General features: G+C 46.5%; 1 protein-coding gene across 9 annotated transcripts in view; it reads right to left on the reverse strand.

Moving 5' to 3' along the window:
* Positions 1-14,668, reverse strand: part of PDE1C (phosphodiesterase 1C) — a 1,706,308-nt gene that overhangs the window by 1,060,926 nt on the left and 630,714 nt on the right. For 4 of the 9 annotated variants that reach the window (XM_086964789.1, XM_086964787.1, XM_086964786.1 and 1 more), the window contains exon 1: positions 6,408-6,683. The exons of 3 other annotated variants lie outside the window; for them this stretch is intronic. In XM_086964789.1, the coding sequence (XP_086820915.1) occupies positions 6,408-6,547 (140 nt within the window). In that variant the 5' untranslated portion in view covers positions 6,548-6,683. Of the gene's footprint in view, positions 1-6,407; positions 6,986-14,668 lie in introns of those variants that run through there. 2 more of the 9 variants (XM_086964793.1, XM_086964790.1) reach the window with 2 other exon arrangements.

Raw genomic sequence — 14,668 nt, forward strand, 5'->3', positions numbered from 1 at the left:
CACACATTATGCACCCTACTTTCAATCCCACCATATGCGCTCTCATTGCCCACCCACAGTGTGAAGGCTCCTTCCAGCACACAGGATTGCACTTTTCTTCTTCCCACAAGCACTTCCCTTACAATTACAAACCATACACTCTCCTTCCATGCGCACAAGCATGCACTTCTTGTACACATGTCGCCTTAAACGCAGCACATATATAACCAGGGCCACTGCAATTATTATGCGACACGGGAGAACCAAATTATGTGGCAGGGCTGACTAAATTATGCAGCAAGTAAAGGGAAATTATGCGTTGTTATGCGGCACATTTTTTCTGTACAAGTATTTCACCTTAGTTACTAGTACTAGTTTAAGACCCAAATACAGCGATAAGTAGTTGAAAGATGGCACTACGCAGAGACGTGCAGCCACGATTTTTATAACTTTTGATCCGTTTGAGCTGGAACATTTTTGTTGCTCAGTTTTACAGATTATGCAGCAGATGGATTATGTGGCAAACACAGCAAATCCATAATTATACGGGGAAAACACTACTTCTGCATAATTGCATCATTCAAGTGGCCCTGTATAAAACACCCACCGCATATGCACACTTCAGCTCATAATTCAGCACACAAATGCAATAGCGCAGCAAGACACTATAACAATGACACAATTATGCATTCTTATTTCATACACACAGCATCCTTCCGAATTTAAAGCATGCGCTGTCCCCCTAAACACGCAATCGTACAGCCTCCTACCTCATGCGCGCGCCTGCACTCTCCTTCGAGATGCACAAGTGTGTACTCTTCGACTATGCATGCCTTCTTTCATAGGCCTAAAAAGGCCCACCCCATCATATGCACCCGAATTCACTCTTCTCACACACACTAATGGATGCAGTCGGAATCAACATACGCATGCGCTGTTCAATTTCCCACAACCATGCATTCCCTGTGTACACAAACCCATAGCCCTCAGTCACAACTTTTAGATAGGACACAGCAATTCCCCCCACCCAATCCCTGCCAAGTAAACTCTCACTAGCAGCATTTGGCACGAAACGAGCGTCACAAACCAGGGGCATACATTCCCTCTCTTAACACAAGAGCACGCAGTCTGCCCCCCTTCCCCCACCCCCCCCCCCACACACAGTGTGCACTCTTCTTCTAAAATACAAGCCCATGCTCCCGAACACATAACCACGAGCCCTGCATCCACACTCAGACACGTGCACCCTGCTTCACAAGCAAGAGCTCGTGTCTCCCACACAAGCGCACGTGCAGGGCCCCTCATTCCACGCAAACACACGCAATGCCGTCTCCACAGAAGCATGCACTGCCCCTTGCAGTTGTAAACTCCACAACGTAAAGCTGTTGCAAACCGTCCTGTCATGTGTCGTCCCACTCGCTCCTCTTCCCTCCTTCACGCCATCTGTTTCACGTGCACGTTTGCCAGTAAGTTCCCATGTACAGCCTGCTCAGCCCCATGCACAATGTTTCTTGATAAGACGCTTGGGTAAGCATGGAATACAAACACACACGCAGGACCACGCTCTCCTGACACGTGCGCACGCCTCATCAGGAGCGCACAGGCGCAGAGCTCGCAAGAAGCCCCACGTCCAACAAGTCCCTTTTTACTTGGCATTCTGGGAATTGTAGTCCTGTACTTATAAAGGGTAAAACACAAATAGGCCACCTGAAGACTATGATAATGGCACAGATGTCTTCAATCTCAACACCACACAAGAGTGTCGTCATGGAATCTTATGGCGCAGACCGCATCCCAACTGCAAAGCTAATGACAAAAGACGCATCTCTGAAACACGTGGGGCTGCTGTTGGTCACAAGACCAGCCATTTGTCCAGAGGCGTGGTTTCCGTTGGTGCAACAGGTGCAAGGGCACCGTCGCCCAATGAAGCATGAATATTGCTGTATTTCACAGTTAAAACATCGGCGTGGGTGGTGGGTGAAGAATGAAGGGGAGAAGGTAAGGCATTGGACTCGTGGTTACACTCTCTGCAGATAGCCAATTGTTACTGGGAGCAGCGGCAGGTAAGCCACAGATAGATAGATATATATATATATATATATATATATATATATATATATATATATATATATATATATATATATATATATATAGATATAGATATAGATATAGATATAGATATAGATATAGATATAGATATATAGATATATATGTGTATAGATATAGATATAGATATAGATATAGATATAGATACAGATATATATATATATATATATATATATATATATATATATATATATACACATTTTTTTCACAGAATATCATGACAAATACCAGAGTTGAAAACAGGAAATGATGAACTTCTGACACCTGGCATGGGACTTCTCAAGGGGTCTGCAGGTGCATGCAGTCTCTGGGGCACACAGAAAATGCTTTCCTAATAGGCAGACATATGTGCACTATTTTTCATACACAGTCAGCCGCGCGCGCTTACATACACACTATCTTTCCACAGACACTCAGGAACATACGCATTCACGCTGACTTCACACGCGCACGCTCTTCAATCACTTCTCACACACACACTTCAAATACACACTAACACTTCACGCACGCACAATTTCTTCCACAAACCTGCCTTTCCCAGCTGAACATCCGTGAATGCACTTTTTACCCCCAAACACTCATCACTACAAAAAGACATTGAACCACGTGTTCAAAGACACCTACGGATTGCACTCGTGGGACCCGCAGAGGTCCTGCTGCCTGCTTAAGTGACTGACGCGAGCCCCGCGTTTCGGGCCGTGCCTGGGAAATGCTGTCTCTGCCTATTTAACCAGCACAGCCCCTTTATTAACTTTGGAAAGAGACTCAACACCTTGTCAACTCCTAAAAAAAGTAATTTTTATTTTTTGTTTTATTTATATAATTTGTATACGACACCGTAAACATGGCTTCTAGGCGCTTTCAGGAATAGACTTCGTACAATGAAAGAGGTAAGCTCGCTGCACCTCCTACAAGCAATCTGACAGCCAACCTAATGTACGGGCTGCCAAGCAAACACCAGCCCCTTGTGTGCCTTTCGATCATGAACAGCGTCGCGTCGTCCTCGAAGTGTGTTTTGCGTTACAATACCCGCGTGACGCGTGTGCGCGCGCGCGCTCTTTTCATTCAGAACAGCATGGAGTCAACACTGATTGGCATTGCGGCCGCAGGTGTAATTGCAGCGGGGACCAGGCATTTACAGGCTCACCTGCACACCGTTTACGGCAAGCTATCACTAAATATCCCGTGGGCAAGGGTTCCAACCATCCACCCCACCCCACCCCCCCTCCTGCTTTCATGTCAATTTTGCTGGGACTCTGTAAACGATGTCAAAGACCAACAGAGAACAGAAGGCTCAGCGGGCAATGCTCCGGCTGCAGAGTTCCGTGCGTGTCCTGCAGTTTACACTTTCAAATGGAGTCATCTCTGAAATGCTGCGTTTGATAAACTGAGTGCCACACATTCCGTTTATAGAAGGCTCTGATATATTTACGGAGCTGCATATCGGCGAGGGAGCATGCATACGAACACCTGCACACGATATTGTATACGTTACTCTTGAAGAGGGCACAGGCAGCATCTGCTCCCGTGCTCCGGGTTTTTCCTAAATGCGAGGCCATGAGCACCACATAATGTATGTGCAGTGACGTGTGTGGCCGTCAAACTATGGGCGAGCAGTGTGTAGGCGAATTATATCTAAGCAATGTCTGCACTTGGGAGGACGAGGCCCAGGGAGATCACGAGTTGCCCTGAATCACACGAGGCGTCTGGTCACTAGGGGAAGCAGGGAATAGAATGCCCGCCTGCAGGGTGACCAAACAGGCCGAGACACTGAGTTACCCTATGCCACCTGGATGCAGCTCGCCAGTCCAGGTTTTTTTTGTAACAATTTGTACGCTTGCTTTTGCTGCCACCAGCCTTGAAGAGAAAACCAAAACAGCAAGTGTCAGATTGTACAGAAAAAAACTGGACTGTAGGGGGTGGAACCACACAAACCTGCCGTGAAAAAAAACAGGACAGAAGGAGCTACTGAAACCTGCCATGGATGGGCTTGACATCTCTGTTCAAGTGTCGCTCGTGTACCATGTTACCTTTCTGGGTTTAGTGTGCAAGATGACGTGTTTTGGAATGCCTGGGTGTTGCTTGGGCATGCATTGTCTATTGGTATGTCCACGAATGATCTAACTGTTTAAGAAGCCAATCGCTCAAGTTAATGGGAGAGAAATTATGTGAGCCAATCAGATGAGTTAAAGGGAGAGAGGGGATGTGAGCCAGTCACTCGAGTTAAAGGAAGTGAGGGGATGTGAGCAATGGCTCACAAGTTAATGGGAGAGAGGTGATGTAAGTTAGTCACTGGAGTTAATTGGGGCAAGGTGATGTGAACCAATCACTCGAGTTAAAGGGAGTGAAGGGATGTAAGCCAATCACTCAAGTTAATGGGAGAGAGGGGATATAAGCCAATCACTCGAGTTAAAGGGAGTGAAGGGATGTGAGCCAATCACTTGGGTTAAAGGGAGCGAGGGGATGCGAGCCAGTCACTCAAGTTAATGGGAGAGAGGGGATGTGAGCCAGTCACTCAAGTTAATGGGAGCGAGGTGATGTGAGCCACTCACTCAAGTTAATGGGAGAGAGGGGATGCGAGCCAGTCATTCGAGTTAAAGGGAGAGAGGGGATGTGAGCCAGTCACTCAAGTTAATGGGAGCGAGGTGATGTGAGCCACTCACTCCAGTTAATGGGAGAGAGGGGATGTGAGCCAGTCACTCAAGTTAATGGGAGCAAGGTGATGTGAGCCACTCACTCAAGTTAATGGGAGAGAGGGGATGTGAGCCACTCACTCAAGTTAATGGGAGAGAGGGGATGTGAGCCAGTCACTCAAGTTAATAGGAGAGAGGGGATGTGAGCCACTCACTCAAGTTAATGGGAGAGAGGGGATGTGAGCCAGTCACTCAAGTTAATGGGAGCGTGGTGATGTGAGCCACTCACTCAAGTTAATGGGAGCGTGGTGATGTGAGCCACTCACTCAAGTTAATGGGAGAGAGGGGATGTGAGCCACTCACTCAAGTTAATGGGAGAGAGGGGATGTGAGCCAGTCACTCAAGTTAATGGGAGAGAGGGGATGTGAGCCAGTCACTCAAGTTAATGGGAGAGAGGAGATGTGAGCCAGTCACTCAAGTTAATGGGAGCGAGGTGATGTAAGCTAATCACTCCAGTTAATGGGTGCGAGGTGATGTGAGCCAATCAGTGGAATTAAAGGGTGAGAGGGGATGTGAGCCAGTCACTCGAGTTAAAGGTAGTGAGGGGATGTGAGCCAGTCACTCGAGTTAAAGGGAGGGAGGTGATGTGAGCCAATCACTCAACTTAATGGGAAATAGGTGATGTGATCCAGTCACTCGAGTTAAAGGGAGGGAGGTGATGTTAGCCAGCCACTCGAGTTAAAGGGAGGTGATGTGAGCCAGTCACTCAAGTTAATGGGAGAGAGGTGATGTGAGCCAATCACTCGAGTTAAAGGGAGGTGATGTGAGCCAGTCACTCAAGTTAATGGGAGAGAGGTGATGCGAGCCAGTCACTCGAGTAAAAGGGAGGGAGGTGATGTGAGCCAGCCACTCGAGTTAAAGGGAGGGAGGTGATGTGAGCCAATCACTCGAGTTAAAGGGAGGTGATGTGAGCCAGTCACTCAAGTTAATGGGAGAGAGGTGATGCGAGCCAGTCACTCGAGTAAAAGGGAGGGAGGTGATGTGAGCCAATCACTCGAGTTAATGGGAGAGAGGTGATGTGAGTCAGTCACTCAAGTTAATGGGAGAGAGGTGATGCGAGCCAGTCACTCGAGTAAAAGGGAGGGAGGTGATGTGAGCCAATCACTCGAGTTAATGGGAGAGAGGTGATGTGAGTCAGTCACTCAAGTTAATGGGAGAGAGGTGATGTGAGCCAGTCACTCGAGTTAAAGGGAGGGAGGTGATTGGGGCCAGTCAGAGGAGTTTAAGGGAGGGAAGGGATGTGAGTCAGTCACTCGAGTTAATGGGAGAGAGGTATTGTAAGTCAGTCACTCAAGTTAATGGGAGAGAGGGGGTGTGAGACAGGCACTCAAGTTAATACGAGATTGATGTGAGACAGTTACTCGACTTAAACAGAGAGAGGAGTTGCAAGGAGGTTACTCAAGTTAATGGGAGTGAGGTGAAGTCAGCCAGTCACTCGAGTTAAAGGAAGGGAGGTGATGTGAGCCAGCCTTTGCAGTTAATGGTAGAGAGGTAAGTGGTGTTAGTATGGAAGCGGGGTGGGTGATGCTGCGGACACAGACAGGGGCGTGGAGGCGGTCCAGCGGTGGCAGCATGGATGGCAGCACAGCACAGGCAGCACGCACAGCGAGGGGCAGGGGGCATACTCACAGCCCCCGGAGCCGCAGCCAGATCTTCTCGATCTGCTCTGGCTGCAGGTATTTCAAGGAGTTGCTCTCGAAGTCCTCGATCTCCTTGGTGGGGGACTCCATGGCTGCGGCGGGTCTGGGGACTCGGGCTCCGGCTCGCATGCGCGCACGCCCCTCTTCGCCAAGTTTCACCAGTGTCCGGGGGCCGCGCGCATCCCTGCAGCTCCTCCCCGGTTAGAGGCGCTGCGTGCGGCCGGGGCCGGCTCCAGGTGGGCACTGGGGGCGGCCGCCGCCCGCCATCCCCTGAGGATTACCCTGAGCTGCGGATTGAAAGCCACCGCTCGGGAATGTTTCCTGTAAGCACGGCGCACAATCAGCCAGTCCGATGGATGGAGGGTCGTGGTCGGGATGGAGGGCGGACCGGCTGCTAATGGAGTCCCGAGCCGTCCCTGGCACCCGCGGCGCCTCTTGGCACACTTCGAGGCGCAATGCACCAGGGAGCCCCGAGCCACCCCCTCGTGCTGCGCTCTCTGCGCCCCTTGGCACACTTCGAGGCGCCACCCGCGGCTCCGCGACTCTCCCTCACTTTCTTCGCACTGTGACACTTCGAGAGCGCCCTCTTTCCATGCGCTCCCCGGCCCCCCTCCTCACTTTCTTCTCTCACTATCGCAGCGTGACTAATCTCCTTCCGTCCCTCCCCGGCTCTCCCGCTGTCCCACCGCACCCATTAACCCCTGGCACCCTTCGTCCGTCCCCTGCTCTTGTTTTAGCTCCCGCTCCCCACTCCTAATCCCTTGTCACAGGCTGGGAGCGCGTCCTCTCTCCCCGCTATCCTCTGTCCTTCCCCCCACCCTCTATCACAGTGCGACGGTTCTCCCTCCTTTCATCTCCTCTTCCTCACTTCTTTCAACTCCTCCCACACTTTGACACCGTGCGCCCTCTCTGCTCTTCCCCTATTCCTTCTCTCTCTTCCTCTCTTTACTCCCACCACCCTTTGACAGCACACCGTCACTTTCTACTCGTTCCCTGTCCTTTCTGTTTCTCTCTATCTCATGCTGATCTTCTATCTCTCTCCTCTCTCTTTTCACCCCAAGTTACACTGTGGGACTGGGCGTCCTCCCACCCCCTTTCTTGCTTTTTCCGATTGCTGGTCCCCTGCGCTCTCGTCACAATGTTGTCAACAAACCCCCCTCAGAGTGTGACTGGACCCGTTCCTTTCCTGCGGTCTCCCGACCTCCCATTCACGGCACTCTCGTCACCCCTGGTATAACCTCTCCCCTTCACTCTCCCCCTACTCTCGGAACCCCCGTTGCAGTTTAGCAGGACGCGCCCCCCTATTCCCTGCCCTTGCCCTGGTCTACCTCTTCCCGGGACTTCACCCCCTCCTCGCAAACCTTGCCCGCTCTGCCAGAAGCACGACTGACAGGCGGGAACATTGGCAGGCGAGTGAGGGAAAAGAGGCGTCGTCGCCACATGACGGCCAGGGACACAGAATCTCAGAGGCTGAGACGTCGCGTGTTTACAAAGTGTCACCCAGCAGTCACTGGAACAGGTCGAACTGCTACTGGGGAGAGAGGGCTATGAAAAAAAGACAAAGGGCCACAGCTTCACAGCCCTGCCTCCGAGCTGTGGACTGCTCTTCGAAGGAGATGAATTCATGAATGCACTTGTACAAACAACGCTGTGCTGCCTCAAGGCGCTATGCGATAGGAGAAGTGAAGGTGGTGAATCACAAAGGGATCAGAGAATCGGAGTTGTATGTTTTTTTGCGCCTGGGGGATTAAAAAGTAGAACCGTTACCCATCCTGCAAGGCAAGGGCTTTAACTGGATTTGTAGCAGAGCAGTGGCATAACGTAAAATGATGCCCCTCCTGCAGATTGACAAGAAGGACCCCCGATTCTCCTATATCTCACAGACATTCATGGCCTTGGGCAGGCCCTTTCAAGGGTCGGTCGCACTTGAAGGGTTGCAGGGGCTGCAGGGGCCTGCGTTAGCCCCTGAGCAGGTTGCACCCCACTGAACCTACATCGACCATCATGCCATCTCATTTGGAAACACACAGGAGAGAAACATTTTTTGGTAAAAAAAAAATAGGGAATATTATTTGTGAATTGATTTTCGATTTGGATTGTATCCCATTTTAGGGAACAGGTAGTCAATATTAAAAGCTTAGAAATATCACCATTTGGACTAAAGAAAGGCTGGGTCTCAAAATCCAGACTAAAGAAGACATCAACCTTTTTTTTAACAGAGTTTTATATAGCGCCAACTTGACCCGAATCTGGTATCAGAGCGCTTTATAAAGCACCAGTTGCATTACATGAGGACACATTAATATTTTTTGTTAGGCAGGGGAGATTAAGTGATTTGCCCAGAATCACAGGATGTTCAGTGTCATTGCCGAGACTCAACCCAGTTCCCCAGATTCGAGATCAACCGCTCTAGCCATTAGGCCAACTCCTCCCTCTCCCCTTGCCGGCTTGTCTGCTAGTCAGGGCGGCACAGATGTTGCAGAGATGCTGCCAGCCATAGTTGTTAGCGGATTACCTCATGTGTCCACTGACCCACAGGCACACAGAAAAGCCTTTTCATTTAGCAGGGAATTAGTACCCCAGATTTTTTTTATTTACTAAAAACAACAACAAACAAGCAGTCAATTGCTATGAGCTCATGTGCAGCTTGTTGCAGACAACCAGGGACAGAAAAGCAAGATAGCAGACTGAGTGAGAGGGCATGCTTTTATTTTATGTGTAGTTTGTTGTCTCCAGTCTGTGCATATTTTGTAAAGTTGTGTTAGGTCAACAGCTGGCTATAATGCGCCGCGCAAAAAGACTTCCCGTGAGAAGGAATGGACGCTTCCATGATACTCTTTAAGCTATAGAGGCAATGCTGCAGCAAGTTTTTTTTGTATTTTTAGGGGGGCCAATCTGGACATTCTATTTTTCGACATTTTAGCACTTCCACTTCATTGCTGTGAAGGGGAGATGCACATGGTATTATGACAGATAAGGCCTGGTTAAAAGTCACCTTTTATTGGGAATAAACCAGTATGGTCCTCATTACTGCATGTCATCCCCCAAAATGTTCTAATGCCTGTTAATTACCCTCCCTAAATTACTGGGACCCTTTGTATCAGCAATTTCACAGCATGCGGGGGAAATAAAGGACACAGGTCGCACATAATTTGGGCCAAAGTGAGAAAAGCTAAAAAGTGGTGGGTGGAATGCTTGAAATGATCTCAGCTGCTGGAAATTACTCTGGACCACATTATAGTGCATCATTTATTCACTTGACCAGATTATAGTCCATTCCTTAATTACTGGACCACATTATAGTCCATCGTTGATTCTCTGGACCACATTATAGTCCATTCTTTATTTACTGAGCCACATTATAGTCCATCGTTTATTTACTGGACCACATTATAGTCCATCGTTTATTTACTGAGCCACATTATAGTCCATCGTTTATTTACTGGACCACATTATAGTCCATTGTTTATTCGCTGGACCACATTAGAGTCTACAGTATATTCGCTAGACCACATTAGAATCCAGAGGTTATTCACTGGACCACATTATAGTCCATCGTTTATTTACTGAGCCACATTATAGTCCATCGTTTATTTACTGGACCACATTATAGTCCATCGTTTAATCACTGGATGACATTAGAGTCTATTGTTTATTCGCTGGACCACATTATAGTCCATTGTGTATTCGCTGGACCACATTATAGTCCATTGTTTATTCGCTGGGCCATATTATAGTCCACTGCTTATTTGCTGGACCACATTGTAGTCCACCGTTTATTTGCTGAACCCCCATTAGAATTCATTGTTTATTTGCTGGACCCCCTTGGAGTTCATTATTTATTTGCTCACTACAGACAGGTAATAGCCATATGCAAATAAGTCTTGGTCCTGTTCCAACTGGACTACTCCAGTTTGAAAGGAAGGTCATTTCCCCTTTGATTGGAAAAACAAGAAACCCAACACCAGTTTCAACGCTGTATTCCTAAGTGCAACATTGGTGCTTTTCCCTTCACTCAACTAGTTGTCTGTAAACATTGTAGCTATCAATGTTTTAGCTGGTGCTGTGGCATCAGAGCTCATGGGTGTAAGGTGCCCACTTTATCCATAAAATCAGCATTATTTATGCTTGGCTACATAATGCAGTAATTTTTAGCTCATCACTCAATTATGCGGAGTTTGTAATTCAGTATAAGTTGTTAGTGTGTGCCAAATACATAGAAAACCCCCATCTTTGAGTACATATGAAGTTTCTGGTGTGTTTATTGGCCACACCTTTCTTGGCTGGTGTGGAAATAGGGAAAACGTGTGAACCCTGATGTTGGACTTGTCATCCTTGGGTGGTCTTTTCCCAACCTTTTGCCTCCCACTTTTTGCTGTAACTTTTTGTTGGCTTTAGAACTCTGACCACTGCTAACAAGTGCTAAAGTGCACATGCTTCTCCCCTAAAACATAGTGACATTGGTATATACCTGATTGGCGAATTTAGTTTACTATAAGTGCCTTGTAAAGTGGTATATCTTATACCCAGGTCCTGTATTCTAAATGCTACTAGAGGGCCGGTAGCACTAATTGTGCCACCCACCCAAATAGCATTTCAAACTTATCTCAGGCCTGCCATTGCAACGCCTGTGTGTGCAGTTCACTGCCACATCAACGTGAGATTTAAAACTTCTTGCCAAGCCTTAAACTCCCATTTTATTAGAAATAAGTCACCCGTAAGGTAGGCCCTAAGTGAACCTAAGGGCAGGGTGCTGTGTAACTGAAAGGCAGGACATGTACTTTTAAGTTTTAGATCTTCTGGCAGTCACAAACAACTATACTCGTTTTTCATGGCTGTGAGGCCTACTCCTTCCATAGGCCACCATTGGGAATTCCCTTATATGCTTTTACGTGGTAATTCCTGATCAGAGAGGAATAGCTTTATCATTTTTGGTATGGTTTGAAAAGTAATGATGAATCTTTTCTTCTAGTAAAGTTAGATGTAACACTACTAGTTTAGAAATACTACTTTTAGAAAGTGGACACTTCTCTGCTCCTTACTTAGCTCTGTGTGCCTGCAGCCTGTCTCCAATCCACGTTTGGGCCGGGTGACAGCTACAGTTTGTGCATACTCTCTAGGCAGCTACCTCACAGGAAGGGCTGAATATGATGGGATATATCTGCATTCAACTACACACTAATCGCTGACCTGGGCTGAGAGGGGGAGAGGTGGTTCACATTTACATCTGAATAGGCTGTGCCCTGCTCTCACACAACCTCCTGATTTACCCGCTACTGGTAGTCTGGAGCCACGGCTGGACTGAAGGGGATCCTTGTGCACTTCTGAGGGCTCTTTTGAAGTCACCCCTACATCAAAGGCATTTTGGGGTATAAGTATGATAGTTCTGGCCCTATCAGATCAGTATACTACTGGATCAAGAAGAAACTGTGCTGGAGTAAAGGCTGCAGTCAAATGTAGTATCTGTTCTTATAAGAGAGAAACTACTGTCAAGTAGGAGAAATGTTGATATTTACTGGATCTACGACATTGACTTTTGAGTGAAGTAAATTTGCATTGTATATGCAAATTTACGCACATTTTCGGGAACCACCTGACTTTAAAGGAAGTAGGAGGAAGGACACCAGCATGCTGGTGTCAATTTGCTCACTAGGAGCGCAAAATAGTACCCCGAGGACCTGTGGTCAGTTCTTAGAGCTTGGTAACATTGTGCTCCCTAGTTATACAGCTAAGAGGGTTTTTAGGGTGTTCCAGAAGGACTAGGCGCACACCTGAGTAACCGCAAAGTGTAAAGTAACATAAAGTAAACAATATAGGCAAAAGGGCGGGCGGTAATCCCTCACAACCGCTCAAGGTTGGACCAAGGAGATCCACACAAAATACAAAACCACAACGTAGCCCCTGCACTATATAAGGTCAATATTTCCTTGGTAAATTTGGTCTTGGTTAAGCTAGTTAACTGCGCACATCAAGACTTTCATGGTAGGAGAACATTAGTGCAAATATAAAAGTTCAAAAGACGTAAAGTTCTTGGTGTAGTCCACCAGTTTAATGTTCCTCTGTACAGGCCAACACGTGTTTCATCGCAGGGAACAGACTGCGAATCTTCAGGGCTGGATATAGATACAAAAGGTACATTTGTGAGGCTGTTCTATTCATTAACATGTTACGGTAGTGACCTAATCGTGTATACCAGGGTGAGAGACAGCATGCCATTAAGTGACTCTGTGTCATTGTGACTCAAAAACACTGTACAAGTGACTTTAGTGAAATGTGATGTTAGCTCAGTGTTTGTCACATCAGATTTTATTGGTGTTTTTTAAATGTGTACATGACGAAAACTATATACACTCACCGACCGGAGCAAAATTAATTAAGGTGACGAAGTGAAAAAAGTGTGTGTGTGTTTAACGAGTACGGTAACCCCTGTGACTTTCAGTGAATACCTAGATGTCTAAATTGACTGTACATTTATACATGGTTATTTACGTTTCATGTGAAATAAACATTACTTGTTTATTGGATTAAAATTTGGTGACTGTTGTACATTTAGAACCTCGTTTTATATCCATGAAGAGCTTGCGCCATAGTTGAATGTGGACCTATGGGGTTTAAGTGTCTTGGTTTGAAACTACTTCAATGGAAAATTGGGCAGTCTGCGGTATTCTATCGAGAGAATTTAGGGAAAGGGAACCCGTCAGTGAGAGGACTCTGTAATGTGTATGCAGAGAAGTTGTATGATTAAGGAACCTAAAAAAACGGACACGGGAGGAAGACTAGAATTAGGTGATTAAGTGAACAGGTATACCGGGAACACCAACTAAATATAATAAAAGTCAGTATATAAAAAAATCAGTATATAAAAAACGGACTGGGATCAATGGATAGGCAAGTGTTCTAGTGGCGTTTGGACACAAAAAGTAAAAGAAAATTGAAACAGAGGTTACAGCACATTGTTATTCCAAACACTCACCCTCATAAAATATGGGCGAAATTTAGTGGTCTGAAACACCCGGTTCGGGTGAAGTATACAATGCGTGAAAGTTGCTTGCGTAGTGGGTTGTATCTAAAAGATATATAATGCGCGTAGTAAGAAATTATACTTTTAGTTTAGTACATGTTAAAGGCAGTGGATTCGAACATCCCTACAGAATCCTACCTTTTTTATATTCAATTGAAGCTTTAACCGGGAGAAGAAGAGATGAAAAGTGGTAGTCGAGATTTGTTTGAGGCAGTAGCACTCAAATGGTGAACAGGCAGGTACACCTGGATAGAAAGAAAAGGACACAGGTATAGTGGGTATGGGCTCTTCCGCTTTTCAATAAAAATGGTTTTTGGATCAGAGCTTCTAACCCAAACGCGAGATCGCTTACCTGTTTGTTTGCATTCCCCCTCCTATAGTTCCCGGCGCCGTTTGACGAAGACGGTCACCTGACAGGAAGTCGGAACTGGCTTTATGCTGTCGTTCCGCCTCTGCATTCAAAAAGAACTAGAACGTCGTTTCTCTTCTTGTTAGTACAATGCATGGCTGTACAACGAAGAAATACTAAACACTACCACTGGTTTGTATACAGCGAGGGCTGTTACGAGGTTATTCTTATTCCTGATATAGTATTGATATTCCTCGTTGTATGTTGGACGGAAAGGCTTGAAAAGGAGCCCTATACAAGTTAGACTTACTGGTTGTGGGGGTAGTGTCTTTTTAACGTGAGGTAGAATATTAGAGTAAGGTATATTATCTAAACGTGGAAGGTCAAACGTCAAGAAGGCAGGGGGGAAAAGAAAAGAGTAGTGAGGGAGGGGGGATTTTAGGGAAACGAATGAGTTTGATAAGTCAAGCGAGTCGGTGTTCAAAAGGAGCACGTTTTCGATGTAACTGAACTCCAGCATAGGGACATTATTTTGGTATATGATTAGTATAAGGTGAATAAGAGTTCCTTCATCCCAATCTATTTTTTGTCTCTGGAAATAGAATAATGTGGTCATGATGTGTGTGATTTTTAGTCAAAAACATATTGGTGTTGTTTAGCAGAACAATACAGACGAGAAAAAATACAGTACAGAAACGATATGGCAGTATATTCTAAAGTGAAAGTTACATTGTTTCATTACGTAAGGGTGTAATGTCTTTTGGTCCTCATAGAACAATGTGACTGAATAGGAAAAACAAGGCTAGAACGACAGTCTCGGTTTAGTTTCCAAGGAAAAATTGCATCTCTGGGTCATAATTGAGCCCGAATTCAATATTGC

This window comes from Lissotriton vulgaris, chromosome 4_1 (assembly GCF_964263255.1).
Source record: "Lissotriton vulgaris chromosome 4_1, aLisVul1.2, whole genome shotgun sequence".
Taxonomy (NCBI): domain Eukaryota; kingdom Metazoa; phylum Chordata; class Amphibia; order Caudata; family Salamandridae; genus Lissotriton; species Lissotriton vulgaris.